Source organism: Theobroma cacao, chromosome 3, assembly GCF_000208745.1.
Source record: "Theobroma cacao cultivar B97-61/B2 chromosome 3, Criollo_cocoa_genome_V2, whole genome shotgun sequence".
Classification (NCBI taxonomy): domain Eukaryota; kingdom Viridiplantae; phylum Streptophyta; class Magnoliopsida; order Malvales; family Malvaceae; genus Theobroma; species Theobroma cacao.
Window position 1 is genome coordinate 26,212,957 of NC_030852.1, and position 17,953 is coordinate 26,230,909.

The following is a 17,953-nucleotide window of genomic DNA, read 5'->3' on the forward strand; positions in this document are numbered from 1 at the left end:
AGCTTTTTAATATACATATTTGTATTATAACAATATAGTTCACACTGATTTATTTTAAGACTTAGATCGCCATTGATGAAATTTCCTTGACACGTTTAGCTCACGGAATGCAATAGAAAGAATAAAGTAATTATTTCGTAAAATAAATTAAAATAAAAATAATTATTACATAATTTAACTCGTAAAATAAAATTGTCATAATTTTCATTAACTAAAATAATTTTATATTAATAAAAAAATTGGTTATAGAAAGACAAAATTACCATTGATTATAATTTATTATTTTTAATTTAAAATATTAATTTTTTTGATAATATATAATTAAACCTTTAATATGATTATTTATTTTTAAGTTTTAATTTTTTTTAATAATTTATAATTAAAACTTTAGTTTTTTTCACTTTATAATAAAATATTAGTAACTTCTAATTATGTAAAATATAATTTCTAATTTTAATTTCATTTTTATTTTTTCTTTTTTTTTCTTTTCTTTACCCTTTTGTTGCTTGGCCACTAGAGATATGGCTGGCGCTCCATTGTGCCGATCTGGCGCTCCCCATAGCCATAGCCGCCATCCTCTGGTAGCAGCGGAGGAAGTTTAGAAAGAGAAGTGAGGTGGATGAGTAAGATAGGAAAAAAAGAAAAAAAATAAAAGGTTTTTATATGTTCGGGTTAGGTTTTATTATATATATAATAGTTAAAGGGCATTTTTGTTCAAAAACTTTGGGTCTATTCTCAGTCACGCGAGATAGCTATTACTGGGGGGGATGGTATAGCTATTCCGGCTTCTCTCAGAATGGCCATTCCAGGAGTCAAACTCAAGCATACGAGGGGGGCAGGATACCCCAACCAAAAATGCAGTTAGTATCATCACTCCATTAAAAGAACTTGTACAGATGGACTTTCCAACAAACACACAAGGGATACTCAGAGACGATGTTCCTGCTCCTAAACATTGTTACCAGCATCACAATTTTCCAACCCTAACATGTTTGCCTTCATAAAATGGAACATGAGCATACAATCTTTCTGGGTGAATCATCAATCTTCTTTTCTGTTCAGATAGAAAACCAAGCATAAGACTATAAGTCGATATATGAAATTTTAAGAAACTACAAAACAACACAGTCAATGTTATTTAGATGGTTATAACTTAGCTAAAGTTCTACTGAATACTTTAAGTAAAGGTACACTATTATTATTATACAGAGTCAGAGACAATAGACCTTCAAGACAAAATACAATCTGATGGTAACTAATGGCTTCTGGAGTTTTGTGGAATTTATCAGTGTGAATTGTAGAACGATACAAAAATGGCTAGGAGGATCTCTTGGTAATGAATAAAGGAAAAGGAAAAGATGGCCTCTGGTAGGTTGCGCATAACTCATGCAGCATGCTCATTAATGAAGTCTAAACAACAGTTCTCACTTCCACATATTCCTCCTAACACACACACATGCGCGCGCAAAAGGAATTAGTTTTTAAAATAATTAAGCAAATAATGAAACTCCTCCATCTGCGGATTACACATCACACCCATCAGAAAGGCAACATTAGACGCCCATCCAAACACTGGTTACCACTTATAAGCAATTCCAAGTAGTGGGCTTAGCTACTAATACTACAAGTGCAGATCCATGTCAAACAGTTGACATCCTGACGTCCAATTTACTGAGCAAGCTAAGCTTACATGTCAAGAAGGAAGTGATAGTGGAACAACATAATTCTACGATAAGAATCTTAAGACAAAGATAGAGAATACCTGTTTTAGTTTTTGAAAGAGATGGCTGTACTACAACATGCATTATGATAACCGCACCTGCAACTTCACCAAAGGGTACTTTACACTGACCAACAGTCTTGCTGTTCTCCAAAATTTTACCAGAGCTTATCAGTTTGACTTCATTCACTGCCTTTGGGATAATTGTCTTACCTAAGGAAGGGCAGAAAGAGCTTTGAAGAAAATTAAAACAAAATGCTTGAAACTATTAGCCTTTATGCTACCTTCTGGGTCTATAAATTGAAAAAAAAAGGCTGAAGATTGTCGATAGATGTAGGCAACAAGACAATGGAGCAATAGCTGATGCATTCTTTAAGGATTTTAGATGATATTTCAAACAAAATCATCATCATCATCATCTTTCTCTCTGAAATCTATTTATTAATAAACAAAGTCATGATGAGAATCTTATCAATGAGTCATTTCAATAATAATCTATTCACAACAATAACATGTATTTTACACAGCCATACTAGCCTTCTCTCCGAATATATATTCATAAGAACATCTTGAAATTCTTATCAATCATTTTCACATTGATACCAAACGCATTTAACAATGAAGGTAGAACAACATAGAAAGATGATGTCCTATCTTTCTTAGGCCATCCATAGCTATGTTATGAAGCTAAAGACATCATTTTGCAGCAAAAGGTCAGAACCAAAGTTCCTAAAATCATACTACTCCAAAAAACTATATTATCTTGTGTTGTGCTACAGAGTAATCATTTCTTTTGCAGTCCATGACTAACCCTATAGCTTTCTTCATTTCTCTTAACAATAAAATTAGGTTCAAACTTCAAACTGGATCACTCCTACTATTACCATATAGCAAAACATTTCTTCCATATTTAAGAGGGATTTGTCCATAAATCTTTGGAAAGAAAAAACAGCATATAAATTTCAATTGCTAAACAAAACCCAACAGCTAAAACTTCATACGCAATTTGAAAAGAAATGAAACAAATAAAAAGAGGAATAGCTGAAATAAACCTTTGGGCCAATCAGAGACGATTCTTTGCTTAAGCATATCCACCGTGGATGTGGCCGAGTACCGAAACGGCCCGATATCCGAGCCGTCATAAAGCCTGAACTTTATATCCACCAAATCCTCCTCCGGCATTTCCGCTCACTTCACCTCTTCCAACCCACAACCGACCTGCTTCCACGTGTTCAATTACTCTACAAACCGATTCACCACCTTCAGCTCATCAAATCAAGTCCGGCCGCCTGAATTTCCACAAGAAAAAACCAAACTGACAATTCAAGTAAGATCAAATTTAAATACGACCCAAAAAGAAAAACAGAAATTGAGGGAATACAAACAGAGGATCAAAACTCAACCTGAAATTTTGTGTAGTAGTTGGTTAATTTGAAGCTCCCCCTTAAAGGTTTTTATTTATTTTTTAATATTTTTTCTATGGCTGTTTTTGAAAGATTGGTCTTTGGTGACCTGAAGAAGACAAACAAGCCTTGCCATCTCCCAAATAAGACTAATAAGACAAATAAGTCTTGCCCCAGCCGCTCCACCAAAACGAGGTCGTTTGGGTCGCGGTTTCGTTGCGAAAGCGGTAGAAACGTCGTTGTCTTTACTCCTTTAGTACGCCGTCGTTTAGGTCGAGTTCCCCCACTCTCGTTTTTGTCTACTTCACTACTTCTCGAGCGTAGGAAATTTCTAAAAGAATCCCAGCCGAAGAAGAGAAAAACAAAGATATGAAAAGAAAAAGAGGAAAAGAAGGAGGAGAAGAAGAAGAAAAAGAGGAAGAGAAAAACAAAAGGAAGATGGACATTGTTTGGCAAACTCCAGCTCATCCTGCTCATAAAGACGATTATATATTTCACAACGGTAAATTTAATTTTCAAAAAAAAAAAAAAAAAGATGCAANTAATAAGTAAACCAAACAGAAGCGCAATCTTTTGACGTGAATTTTGCAGGGAAGCGCTACGTAAGACCGTACTACTTTGAGTTCGTATCTCATGTTAGTTTCTTTCTCTTTTATGTCTCTCCTTTTATTTTTCTGATTTCTGTTGTTAACAAATCTTTTAAACCCTAATTGTGCTTGTTTTCTCAGAAAGCACGGTTTTTAATGGTTGAGTTTGCGCAGGTTAATAAACGATGGGAGGGAAAAACAATCGTGGATTTGTTTACTCAAGAATTTAGAGGCCGACCTAATGATTACTATGTAATTTTCATTGCTCTTTCCCTTTCCTTTTTTTTTTTTTGAGCTTAAATCCTTAACGATATCATAGCCTCAATATTTGTTGGTTAATTTGTATTAATTGATGAGTAGGTGATTGAAATGTGTTACAAGTTTCAAGCAAACTCCTTTATTGGAGTTTTCTTGCAGTTGGTTCCTTTACCTGTATCTATCTTTGCATATGTTTGAATATTCACCTTTTCAGTTATTTTGGAGTGTTGTAGGTTAGTGCTGTCAAATGTGGACGTATACAAGTTGATGGAGAGAATATACCTGTTTCATACAAAGTTAAACGATGTCAGAAGATAAGCCACTTTGTACACAGGTTCATCACATTTACATTAAATGTTACTCCCATGGAATTTCACTAAATCTCTATGATAAAAGGCTTTTTTTTTTTGGGAATAATTTTTCACTTTTTTACATATAACGGGCAATAATTCTGTTTTGGTTCATACATGCATTGATTGGAAAATCTTTTAATTTTTCAAAATTTAGTTTGACTTTTCTATAGTTTTTGTTTGCTCTGTTTAAATTAGGTTCTTTTCTTTGCTTTATGATTTTGTTTTGAAGTTATAAAACTTGTAATTGATGCTGCAAAGGTTGTAGGCATGAACCACCAGTGATGGCTTGGGATGTTGCAATTCTTCAAAATGAACCTGATGTACTGACGGTGTGCAAACCAGCATCTGTTCCTGTAAGTCTTTGGTGAAGTGTATTTCTTTTGACATTATGAGTATGTATGGTTGTTGGGGGTGTTTCAACAATGTGCTTATTCATTGGATGGTGAGAGTAGGAACCTTTCTCCACTCTTACAATGTGTTGTCTGAAACTCTGTGTCCTTTTCATTTTGGGCTTGTGGTGGAGTCTAATTCATTTCTTAATGTTTTGTAGGTACATCCATGTGGTCAATATCGTAAAAACACAGTTTTGGGCATTCTCCAAGCAGAGCATGGGTTGTCTCCTTTGTATCGTATCCAAACCTAGTGCCTAATGGAGCAAATATTTAACTGTAAAAGAAGGCTACTTTTGTACTTTCTGTATTTCTAAAAGCAGGGTTTTCTGCTTTTCCCTTGACATAATCATGTTAGCCATTCATCGACTAGATCGTCTGGTCTCGGGACTGCTTATCGTGGCCAAAAATCCAGCTAAAGCTGACATTTTTAGGCAACATGTAAGTCTTCCTTGATCTTTTCTTGTTTTTTGTCTTTTGAGTGAAAGAAAAATAAAAATAGAAATTTTTTTTGGCAGTTTTGTTTAAAACTGTAACTTGGTGTTTAAGCTGGCATAATTTTCTAGTAGATATGCCTGCTAAAATCTTTTTGGCAACATGGCTATATGGTGTTGTAGTATTTCATAATTTGGTAGCATGATATCTATGGACACTAGCTGTTCTATCTATCAAAGATATAATAGATCTGTTTTATCAATATGCTTGATATGGAAATTTAAGATTCTTTACCTACCAAATCAGTATGATTCTGTGTATATTTTGGTTTTGTAAACTGAATTTTTTTTATTTGAATCTGAATGTGATGGTTGCAGATTGAAGCTGGACTGGTGCAGAAACAGTATGTTGCAAAGGTCATTGGAGTATTTCCGGAGTGTGAGGTATATAATATTGTTTAAGCTAGACGATTCATGTAATTTATATTCAAATTTGAATTTTTCTGTTTGTTCAAATTTGATTAAGTGCATAGATGATCAGATGGTGTAGTCCATAGGACTTTTTTAGTTTTTGTTTACATTAGAAAATCTGCCAATCTGTTGGTTGACATTTTCTTTGTCTTGTTTTTTTCATAAGGAACAGTGACAAGGAATAGCTTTTGATATACATATTTGTATTATAACAATATAGTTTTACACTGATCTTCTTTAAGACTTAGATTGCCATCTATGGAATTTCATGACACATTTGGTTTGCGGAATGAAATAGAGGGAGAATGGAGTAGTTATTCCATAAGAATAGAATAAGGCAAGAATAACTATTATGTAGTTTGGTTCGTAGAATAAAATTGCCATTATGATATGATTCTAATTTTTGATTGACCAAAATAGCTTTGGAATAACAAAGGAATAGTTGATAGAAAGACAAAATACCCTTGATTATAATTTATGGTATTTAATTTGAAATATTAATTTTTTTGATAATTTATAATTAAAACTTTAATATGATTAATTATTTTTAATAATTAATTTTTTAATAATTTATTTAAAATATTAATAATTTATAATTAAAACTTTAGTTTTTTTTCATTTTTATAATAAAAAATTAGTAATTTATAATTTTTTAAAATATAATTTTTAATTTTAATTTTAATTTCATTTTTATTTTTTCTCTTTTTCTTCTTTTCTTTCCTCTTGTGTTGCCCGGTCACTAGAGATGCAGCTGGCGCTCCATTGCGCTGATCTGGCACTCCCCACAGCCATAGCTTCCATCCTCTGGTAGCAGTGGAGGAAGCTTAGAGAGAGGAGTGAGGTGGATGAGGAAGGGAGAGAAAAAAAAAGAAAAAATATAAAAGGATTTTATATGTTAGGGTTAGGTTTTATTATATATAGGATAGTTAAGGGCATTTTTGTTCAAAAATTTTTGGTCTATTCTCACTCACGCGGGATAGCTATTACTGAGGGAGGGGGGGGGGGGTTGTGGTCGGTATAGCTATTCCGGCTTCTCCTGGAATGGCCATTCCAGGAACCAAACTCAAGCATACAAGGGGGGGAGGATACCCCAACCAAAAATGCAGTCAGTATTTTGTAGACGAAGCATCTGTTTTTTTTTTTTTTTCTCTTTTCCAATGTCAGAACAGTTGCAACTCCTTAAAGAAAAACAAAACGAAACACACCTTGTGCATGCACTTATTGCTTTCTGCAGTATAGTGTTCTAGATCTGCTTCTAAAACCACACACCCCAACAATTTACTTGACATTTTTCAAATCAATTGCATAGCTCGCAAGATACATGCCTTGTGTGCCAAAGTAACCACTCTCATTTGCTAGGCTGCTCGTAACTGAAAAGTAATTTTAGTTGAAACCAAAATCTAGGGCATTCAATCGATTTATTAATGTTTTAGGGAGGTGTGGTGTGACAGTGAATTAACACAAGTAGTTGTTAAAATACTATTGAACTACCGTGCCATGATGTACAAAATTTTCCCATTTGACATTTGCTATGATCTTCTATTTTCAGCAAGTTGTTGATGCCAATGTAGATTACAATGCTAGAGAGGGAAGGAGCACTGCAGAGGTAAGTTTGTTTCTTCTACACCTACTTATAGGGTTATAGTTGTTGTGTGTGTTTTTCTACACCTGCTTATGTGGTTATAATGAATGTAAACCATGCTTTAGAAGAGGAAGACACGAAGGAAAATGAGATCAGTTGTGGTATGAATGCACACTTTTATATTCAGTGCAAGCTGACGACATTTCACCTCACAACTTGCTCCCTTCAGTGATAAATTTGAATGTAAGACATATTTGTGGCCCAGAAAGATGCAAAAATTTTGATGCTTAATTCATGTTCCAACTAAATGTAGCCCTTTTTAGTGATTTTCTTTTAATGGCATGCAACTTTTTCCGTGAGTTTTATTTGTTCTAATATTCAGTTCAATTGAAATGTATTGGTGTTTCTCATTATTTCTATTCAAATTAAATCTCTATGCTTTGCCAGTAGTGATATTGCTTTCAACCATTGGATAAGACTGTAGGTGATCCATAAATCTTTGCTCTGCTTGTTATGTAGGGACTTTTCCTTCTCTAAGGTTAAAAGATTCATGACGTTCCCAAGGATGTTTCTTATCTGTTAGTTAATGATCAATTAGAAGAAGGTGTAAGTGGCTATGCTGAATCATAGTGCATCTTCCTTTTTATGCAGGTTGGCATCTCTAATGGTGATACAACATTGAAGGGAAAGGTTGCTTGTACTAAGTTTACCAGAATTAGTACCAATGGAATTCATAGCATTGTCTTGTGTGAACCAACCACTGGCCGAACTCATCAAGTAAGATAATGCACAGTGAATATTAAGTAATTTTTTGTAACACCATTAAAGGAGATGTACATAGTTGTTCTAGTGTACAGGGGATGCTTTTAGATATCTCTTTGTTCATGCATTGTATTTTTGGGCCACTTCTAAATTTATGTTGCATGCAGTTATTTTCTATTTCATCATTTTGGCATTCTCAAGCAGCTTTTAAAGTTTAAACTTTTTTCCACAAATTTGCATCTTGGAAGGGCTCTTACATATGGGTTTCTGACAAATTAGAAATTGCTTGTACAATGCTATGGTGAACTTGTTTTGCATTTATGTGTTCTTCTGGACAAGGAATACATATACTTCCTAGTGTTAAGATTTTGTTAGTAACTCTACTAGATTCCTGCATATTTTTCTAACTTGATAGTTTTGAATTTGTTGTTTTTGATAACTGCGTAATTTTCTGACACTAAATTTCCTTGGTGGTAGATACGTGTCCATTTGCAGTGTACAGGCCATCCAATAGCCAATGACATGCTTTACCTTTCAGACAATGTTGTTGATCGCTCTACTTTGGGGATGACTGCTGATAGAGCTGCAGCTCTTTCTTGCAGCTGTCCAGTAACCAGTTGTGAGAATCATAATGAGGAATACAAGGTCTCTAGTGAAGATTTCAGCATTGATCCTATGTGTTCACACTGTCCGAATTTAGCTCCAAATGGGTAAGACACTTTTTACTTGTGATAGTAAATGTTCAATATAATTGAATTATCTTTTATTTCGTTCTCTCATTACAGCTACATCATGCTTGTCAATAGTCCGTTGAAATTTTATAATGCAGTTTTACCAAAGTCATTTTATATATTTGGTTAAAAATATTCTGACATTTGCTGCTTGATACTGGGTTTTTTATCCATGTCATGACAACATGATAGGATTCCATATATAAATTTCTCTGCTATCATTGGGTAAAGTACAAAGTGTAAATAAAGAAAAGAAGTAACAATCTATGGTTTGTAAGTCCTGCAAAGAATCTGTTGTATGGCCTGTAACTGTGTCAAAAACATTGTTCTTCAGTGCACCTCTTAATTTTTTTGTACTAACACTGGTAAGATATCCATCTACTATGCCAGGAAATCTCAACAGTGACGGTTATTGATCCTGACAATGATTTGATATTTGATAATTATACACTGTAAACATTTTTGTATATAAAACATGAAAAAAAAGAAAAAGAGAATCATCAGCCACTTCAAACAATCTACTAGCATCAAGTGTTAAACGCATGATTGACTTTGCTTCATTTATTTATTCATTAAACTTTTATCAATTTGTTCCAACTTAGAGCAGCATAAACCTTAGTTTACATTCTATATTTTATTATGATGACAACCAATCATAATTGAAGTGATAAAAGAACAAAGAGCTGAAGAAAAATCAATGGATGGTTGTTAGGTTTACACGAACAGATTATAGTCATGTTAACTAACAAAAAGGAAAATGAGTGTTAGCCTGTTAACCACTTTAATATACTTTGTTAGCCCTTTTCTTTTCATATGTAATTTTACTTGAGAATAATGCTAAATAATGAAATCTGCTGGAAAATATGGTGATGAAATTAGTAAACATGTTTGTGGCATTGCTACTTACCTAAAATTTATGACAATAGTCTATTCTTAATTATTAAAATCACCTCATTTGATTTTCTTTCTTTTTCTTTATTCATTTTTCATCTTTTTCTGCTATAAAGATTGTTTGTCATTGTATTTTAGGAAGAGTGAAAATAAGGAAATGAGTGTGAGTCAATTAAGGTTAGAAGGTCACATATTTTCGACCATGTGAATTGCTGAATTGATTTCATAAGCAAGATGTTATAATGGTGCCTTTAGACCATTAATAGTGTAGAAGCCAGAAATTGAAGCCAAACTTCAAATAACCAGAAGTCCTTCCTAATGCTTGCTATTTCTCTAGTGCTAGTTTCTTGCGAGATGAGATTCATGCTTTAAACAGCAATAATTATTAAATTTACTAGTTATTTCATGATTTATTTTGTTCAGAGTTGATCATGTAATAACTGAATAGAAAGGTGTATCAGAAAATTTGCTTTCATAAGTTTTGCTTTGATTTCTTCTGATCACTGCCCCTACCAAAAGAAAATTCTGCATGCAAGGTCTCCTTACTAAATGCATCTATATAGAAACAGGGTGGATACACATTTAAAGAAAAAGGTCAGATAGAAATTCCTAGCATTTTATTTACATGCTTTTGCCAGCTAGTTATGAACCAAAAAAGCAATGAAAACAAAGAAAAAAAAAGAACAGAGAAAGATGTGAAGTCGCCTATCCTTGACACATTTTTTAATCCATCATCTGTAGATTTTATATAATCTACTTAGGTAATAAATATAGCAGAAAAGAAAGATGGTGTATTTAAGTTCGAGAATGTATTTTCTTTCATTCAAATCTTTCTTTATTAGGCCGTTAAATTGTATTAGAAGGTTCTTGGTCTCAATCGAGGAGGTTAGTGCATGGCTTGGGGTCTCAACTTTGGTCGCACCTTGTTTGTTTAAATTTGAAGCAATGTTGATTTCAACGGTTTAGGGAATTTGGTTGGTTTTTACAAGCACGGTCTCCTGTAGAAACATTCAAGATGCAGGAGAGGATGTACTCTTTCTATTATTAAGTAGCTAAAATAAATTTAGTTAACAAAGTTATATTTGCCCGACCTTGGAAGATCATTAGCATTCTACTCTATTGATACAAAGCAAAGCGGCCTTTTTTTTTTTTTTTTTTGCTGCATTTACCTATGTCCAGTTTTGATATTTAAGTACAGAATCTAATAGCTGCACTTTCAACTCACTCTGTCTCTGACTATTATTGTCATTATGGCAGATATAACGGGCATGAAGAGGGATTATGGCTACATTGTGTTCGGTACTCTGGACCTGGATGGGTTTATGAATGCCCATACCCGGATTGGGCATCACTCAGTTAACTGTATTCTTACTTTTTTGTCTTGTTCTGAGAAAATGCACCGCTCTTATTGTAGACACCCACTTAATAAATAAAATTAAATAAATAAATTGAACCAAAAAACACAAAAACAAAATAATAAAAATAAAAAGAAAAAAAAAAAACAGAAGGGATGGAAGCACGCTTGGCTTTCATTGTCAACAATATACAGAGTATTAAATGCTCCTTTGACAATTGGAATTTGAAATTATTTTCGGTGGATTTTTTTGATTTGAAGGTTACTCATTTGGAATTAATGCTGTCAAGATTATGACTGTCCAAAGATTTAGACAACTGGGTTTTATAAGAATCTTGAAAAATCTGAGGCTAGGGGACTTTTGAGAAAGTTAGGAAAATCATTAAAAAAAATAAAACAGCAGAAATCAAAAAAATTTAAATCTCTGGTAGCTGGAACCACCATCCACAACAATCAAAATACATAAAAAAAAATATAAAACAATATAAAAAAAGGAGAAAGAGAAGGAGAAGGAGAAGGAGAAGGAAAGAAAGAAAGAAGAAAAAGAAAAGGAGAGAAGAAATGGCGGGGAGAGAGAAAGAGGGAGGAGAAAAAGAAAAAAAAAAAGTAGCCTCTGAACGGCATCGCATAGCTGGGGAAGGAAAAGATTTTTTTTCTCTTTCCTAAACCTTGCACTTGGAGCAGATTAGTTAGACTCAAGCCGGTCCAGAGGCAAACCTTGCAGCCCAGTGGAGCCTGAACCCATATGAAGCATTGGGTTAGTTACGACCTAATAGGTAATGGACTTGTTCATTAAATAATGGTATGGGCTTGAGCTATTGAAGGTGATTTATTAATTTCTTGTTTAAGTGTTATAATAGTTTTATTATTTTTCTTGGTATTGTTTGAAATTTATGCATATGAAAAATAAAACATATGAATGCTAAAAATGAAAATCTTTAACACAATAGATAGTAGAGTTAGTAAATTAAAAGATATGCATATATATAAATATATAACAAAAAGTAGTTGAATGAACAAAGTAAAAAAAATTAATTAATTAAATGAAAGATTAGAAAGTACTTAGTTTTTTTGAAATATGTATAAAATAATTAATAAATAATAGAAATGGGTCTTAAAAAAATGAAAAGAAATAAAAAATGAGAATAAAATATAATTTGTTATAAAGGCAAGAGAAAATAAAATGTTTATATTACAAAATTCATCTAGGTATTTATAAATATATAGAATGTACAATATAATATTAAATTACAAATATTAAAAAAATCAAGCGGTTAAATTGAGTTAATCCAATAATAGAATTCCACTTAAAAAAATGGTAAAGAGTTGCCTCTTTCGGGTGGATTTTTTAGGTATGAAATTTTAGACGGATCTTCACCGAAGCATCGGGATAAATCCGAGTTCTATACTCCAGTACCCAATACTTCAAATAATTGTTACAAAAAAATAGTATACATAATAAAATATAAATAAAAAATAAAAAATAAAATAATAATAATTTATATATAAATAAAGTAAAAAATCACCTTAAACTATTAAACATATAATTGCATGAATAACGAACTAATTAAATTCATAACGCGTTCATGTAGACATCATCATTTTATCTTGTCATAGCACGTCACGATTATTTTGTTAATGGACGAGAGTTTCGATGATGGGATTTTCTCGAAAAGCTTGTAGAGACGAGTTCTTCCCAGGATATTCCTAGGTGAGGAAAACTTCGAGACCTCACCAAAGCGTTAGGATGATCTATGAATGATTTTTCAATAAAGGATTATCGACCTCATTGTTTAAAATTGAATAAATCATAATATCATTTTACAACTGCATCACGTGCATTCGTAAAATCGAAAAAAAGACTCAATCAACTAACATAATAAAGAATTAATTAATAAGAAAGATTAAGGAAATATAGGAATAAAATCAAGACAGACTACAATAGGATAACTTAAGATTAAATGGTATCGTTTGTGAAACGGGTATCACGGAGGTACAAACCCTTCTCTGTGCGTAACCGCACTCCCGAACCTGTCTTTGAAAAACGTGGATCAGTTCTCGTTCTGTCGATGGACCTAAAACTAATTTAGGACTTCATCGATTAGAATCGGGTTAATAGGTGATCAATCACACCTAAATAAAACGGATTGGTGGCAACTCCAAGATATTTTATTTTTGCCCACATCTACAGGTCGGGTTCTCAGACCCGGCACGTTACGACACTTATTCTTATAATTTGCTGAAAATTGTAGAATTCATCCCTTTGACCGGCAGGTAATTTAGGCTTTGTGGCCAAGGAAACAATGGTGTAATTAAAATGTTCAATAAATTAAATCAGTTTAATTCATGCAGTATTTTCCAAGCGTTATTCTATAGTCTCACACCATTTTGGAACAGTTTAGTTTGGAATGACTAATATTTACTCTGAACATGTTATCATAAAAATGCTGACATGTATCAAGAAGTTCATGATTTTGCAATCATGTTGAGCATGTAAAAGCTTGGTAGTGCAAATACCGGCATGTAAGAGCTGGTCATGAAATTCTACTTGAATCTGGCATTTTCAGGGAGATCTCATTGAGCAGAGAGAGATCAAGCTGAGCATGTGAGGGAATTGGCAGTGCGAAATAAAAAGTTTAGATGGATGGTCTCTTTTATCATTGGCATCCGACACAACTTTTGGTTGAGCAGGTGGTGTTAAATTTGTGCACTTTTGGTAATAAAAGGACAATGAAAGTCATAGTTTCTGTGATGTCATGTAGGTAGTGTGGCAGCCATAAAATCAGATAAAAAGAAAAACTTTGTTGCATTATTTCAGGGGTGAATGGACAAGGATAATGCGTAGGCTTCGATGAACAAAGAAATGGACTGTGCCTACAAAGGCACTAAAGAGAAAGGAAAACACTGAAAACAGGGAGACTGAGTGGTGACTTCCCCGATAGAGATACACTTTTGCTTAGGTAAGGATGATCTTATCGTCTTTAACTTTGTTTTTTTTTTTCAAAAAAAATATGCTAAAGAAAAAGAAGAGCATTTTCGTGACGTATATTTCGCTCGCTTGTCTTAAATCTTTTTCCAGCTTTTTGTAAATTGGGCATGGAATGATGGAAATGATTTAATAACTTGACGTCATGTAACGTATCAACCTTATCATCAAATAAATATTAACACATTAAGAGATTTCTTTTCTGCATGGGAAATCGCTGTGATTGACGTCCTGGGTTGGGTTGGGAGAGCTAAGCTTCAAGTAGTATCCCTTCGGCAACTGACAACCACCCCATGTATCTTATCTTGTATAAAAAGAAAATAAAGAAGCAGATATTGCCTACCATTCTTTCGTGCCATCTCAATTATTAGAATCCTTTTGTTCCTTGGGATGACTGAGATTTAGGAAAAAGGGAAGTCATAAAGAAATGTATGACGTGCTGCCTCCACTTCCAGGCAATGGAGAGAGCTATTAGCCCCCCAATCTTATCGCTCAAAAACTAAAAGAAAATTAAAGAGGCACAAACGGTATGTCTAGTGCCTTCTAATCAAAAATAATCCAGGAGATAAATATGTGCTAATTCATGTCAATCTGGATTAGTTTGATAATTAGATTTCGATGAAAGGGGAAATTATTGGAGGAAAAAAGGAGGGGAAAAAGGGTCCTCCCTGCTGATGCTGGCAATGCCAATATCTATCAAACTGCAGTTCCACTCAGTAATCCCATATCCTCCTTATCTTGTGACCTGCGAGGTTCAAAACCCTAAAGAATTAATGGAAATGCGCACGTCGTGCCCTCTTACTCCCTCTCCTTGAGTCATCATATTAAAAGAAAATCTGTCATTAGGACTTAACTTAGCTGAGGTAGGTAGCAATGTGGAAGATGAGGACAGAACACATGTATTATAAAAATTACAATTATATGAATATGGGAGCTCAAAAAATCAATGAAACAAATTCAACACAAAATGAAATCAAAGTCGTACCTATTAAGATTTAAACCTGAAAAATGAAAGATTTCAAAATATCTTCCTTATCTTTGACATGAACCTCGTCGATCATTAGCCATTATACGCTTTTATTGTAAAAAACTAAATGTGCAAAAACTGCTGTGTACTATTGTAAGCATATTGATCTCAACTCAAACTTAACGTTATCTGTATACTTTAAGGGAAATAAACAAACATTTCATCAGGGAATATTGCTGGTATACCCGTTGTTAAGTGCAATCCCCACTCTCCACTCTGCTCTAGGTGTAGGGACACCCTTCAATCCGGGCTGTAAGCTTGGGATCTAAAAGTGCCAAATTTGTGGAAGCAATGAGACCCAATGGCTTGAATTATTCATTAGACAGAAACAAAAGTATAAAATTACTGAACTGAACCAAGACTGCCTTGATAAGAAATGTTACTTTTTTGCTTGAGGTTGAGGAAAGAAGATTTGAATAATCTCTTGTTACCTTACAAACCTTTTTACTTTTTCACCATGCCTGGAAGTAAAACTGATATGGTGGGCCATTAAGACCGACTTGATACTCTACTTTCGAGTCACTGGACACTATGGATGGAATCTGAGATTCTCCACTATTTAGATTTAGTAGGCAGTCCTTGCTTGATGTTTGGTTGTAAGGTACTTCTTTGCAAGGGTAAAAAAATTCATTGAGGAATGAAAGAATCAATTCAGAAGGTACTAACTTCAGATTGGCAAAATGTTGCTGGTGGACCGGCTTGGACAAAGAAAGCGTACCCCATATATAAACGTCTTGTTTTATGCCTACCTATCTTTTTGACTTATCCAAATAATAGACAAGATTTTCAAGAATTAGCATTCTAAAGAAACCTAGCAGCAGAAGATGAATGCAAACAAGTTTAATAATTATGGGGTGTGCTTGAGAAATTTGCTCTAAGATTTTAGTGCCCATGAATCTAGCCTGTTTTGGCATTAACCATTAAAGTGCGGAACACTGGGATCTCACGGGAAAATCCGAAGCTCAAGATAATGAGTAAATTATAGCAGATGCTGGGAAGTGGTCATGTTGGCATCAGCGATATGAGCTGAAGAACAAGGCACCTGGTCTTGTTTGTGGGCCTTAAATGCACCATTGAAACAAAACTAAAAACAAGTCAATAACAATATTAATAAAGACAAAAGGAAACTTCTTTAGCTCATTCATTCATTCGCTATCTGGAAGAGCCAATACTAAAAATGCTAAATAGAAATGATGGAGTGTGAGGAGTGGATTGGCCTGCAATGAGAAAATGCCATTAAACTTTTATTCTTGCTCTTGACTTATCCTATTTTAGGCCCCAGAAATTGTTGTTGTTATTAGCAATCGAATAGCACTAGTGAAAGCAAGCTTTGGCGCATGAATTTGCATTTGCTGATCAAAATGTATGGATTTGTTGAATGTTATGTTGGCAAGATTCTATTTACAACTTGAAACTCTTTTGTCATCTAGTGTGGATGTATTGCTCATTTTTAGCACTCACGATTAGGTGCCCAATATTGTGTTACCTCCTTCAGGTTGGATATGGGAGAAGGCCAGCTCTTTTTTGTAAAAGAAAAACCGCCTTGCTTTTGCACCAAAACGTTACCATTTGATTCTGCACTATCCCTCCAGCTTGCTTCTCCTTCTTTTTAATAATTAATCATCATGACTTGACTTGAAAGCATTTATCTAAAATGGCAAAACCCAATTACTACAAGTTTATCTTAGTGGCAAATTAATTCAACGGTTTAAAATTCGTATATGATTTTAGATTCAACTTTTTACACAAATAATTTAAAGTCTAGTACTTTTTCTTTTTGGTGATATACCATGTTAACAATTTGATAATAGGTTTAGAGGTTCAATGAAAATATAAGATTATCATAAATCAGGGTGACTTATTCCCATCCCCTCTCCACCACCCACCACCCCCCCCCCCCCCCTCCCCCGAAAAAAAAAAGGACTCAAACAATTTACCTTTCAAAAAACCCTAGCTCAAGTCCAAAAAAAGAAAAGGAAAAAGTAAGAGAATGAAATATTTCTAAGTTTTGACTAAATGAATTTTTTTCAAAAAGAAAACAATATTACAATCCAAATCTCACCCTAATCTTATCATTTGAGTTAAGCGCAAATCATGTTCTTTTTTTTTTTTGAGAAAGTACCAATAAGACAAAGAGTAGATTCTTGAGCTGTTCATATGCAAAAAGGGAATACATGAGAATCTAAGGGTGGTAAGAAGTATATACAAAATCATATCGAGTATTTGATTCATTGGTTGCTGTATGATCTCCCTACTTAAAAAGTATCGAATCCCTCTTCTCCCAATTCCAAAAAAATTCAAAATCAGCTCTTTTACAAGGTTAAAACACAGATAATTTATTTTTTTTACTGCAAAATTATATGTAGCTTTGATATATGGTAAGGACACAAATTCTTAATGGACTTCTAACAGCTATTTAGGAAATTACTTATGAGGCTAGCTAGTGTGTGGATGAAACAACTATCATGCTAGTTTTGTTTCGTTGAGTTAATTCATTATACTTCTATTTCTTTTTTTTTTCTTGAGTTAATACATAAAAAAGAGTATAAAAAAAGCAAAATATACGAATTGAATTCTTTAAAAAGTCAAGAACTAAATTTATCCTTCATCCCTAAACTAAACTGTTTAAAAAAGAAAGAAAGAAAGAAATCAGTGGTGAAAAGGAAGAGGTAAAGTTACATATCCAAAAGTAGGAACAGGGTATATCTAGAGATGCTACATTGGCCCGGAATCGTTTCTGGTCTCTTTTCTTCTCTGTTTTGGCTATGTTGATGGAGTAACCTGACGTTTGCTCTTTCTTATTGAATCCTCCATTAATGTAGTTAAGGATAACAAAAGGGCCATAAGGCTTAAAGCAAGAGTTTTCAAAATTATAAAATCATACCAAAAAGTTGCCTCACATCTAATATAACATCGTATTATTATTCTAACACTTGATTACTTAACTTTTTAAAAGTATCCCATTCCCATAGATTGTAAAAGAAAAAAGTTGGCAAAGATCATCA

At 33.5% G+C, this 17,953-nt stretch overlaps 2 protein-coding genes across 3 annotated transcripts; one reads left to right on the forward strand and one right to left on the reverse strand.

Moving 5' to 3' along the window:
• On the reverse strand, window positions 826-3,270 carry LOC18605161 (membrane-anchored ubiquitin-fold protein 3). Of its 2 annotated transcripts, none has more exons than XM_007038009.2 (4): window positions 3,124-3,270; window positions 2,773-3,009; window positions 1,763-1,933; window positions 826-1,054 (listed from the first exon to the last, which is right to left on the reverse strand). In XM_007038009.2, the coding sequence occupies exons 2-4, from the start codon at window positions 2,900-2,902 to the stop codon at window positions 999-1,001; spliced, it is 357 nt and encodes a 118-aa protein (XP_007038071.1). In that variant the 5' UTR covers window positions 2,903-3,009; window positions 3,124-3,270; the 3' UTR covers window positions 826-998. The 2 variants fall into 2 exon arrangements, with proteins under 2 accessions (XP_007038071.1, XP_007038072.1); XM_007038010.2 differs by having other exon boundaries at window positions 2,773-3,035; window positions 3,124-3,247.
• On the forward strand, window positions 3,455-11,175 carry LOC18605162 (RNA pseudouridine synthase 7). The gene is made up of 12 exons (XM_007038012.2): window positions 3,455-3,625; window positions 3,715-3,758; window positions 3,885-3,962; window positions 4,202-4,302; window positions 4,587-4,674; window positions 4,872-4,950; window positions 5,069-5,151; window positions 5,523-5,588; window positions 7,165-7,221; window positions 7,849-7,974; window positions 8,437-8,669; window positions 10,839-11,175. Exons 1-12 carry the CDS (start codon window positions 3,493-3,495, stop codon window positions 10,939-10,941), a joined length of 1,191 nt encoding a protein of 396 aa, XP_007038074.1. The 5' UTR covers window positions 3,455-3,492; the 3' UTR covers window positions 10,942-11,175.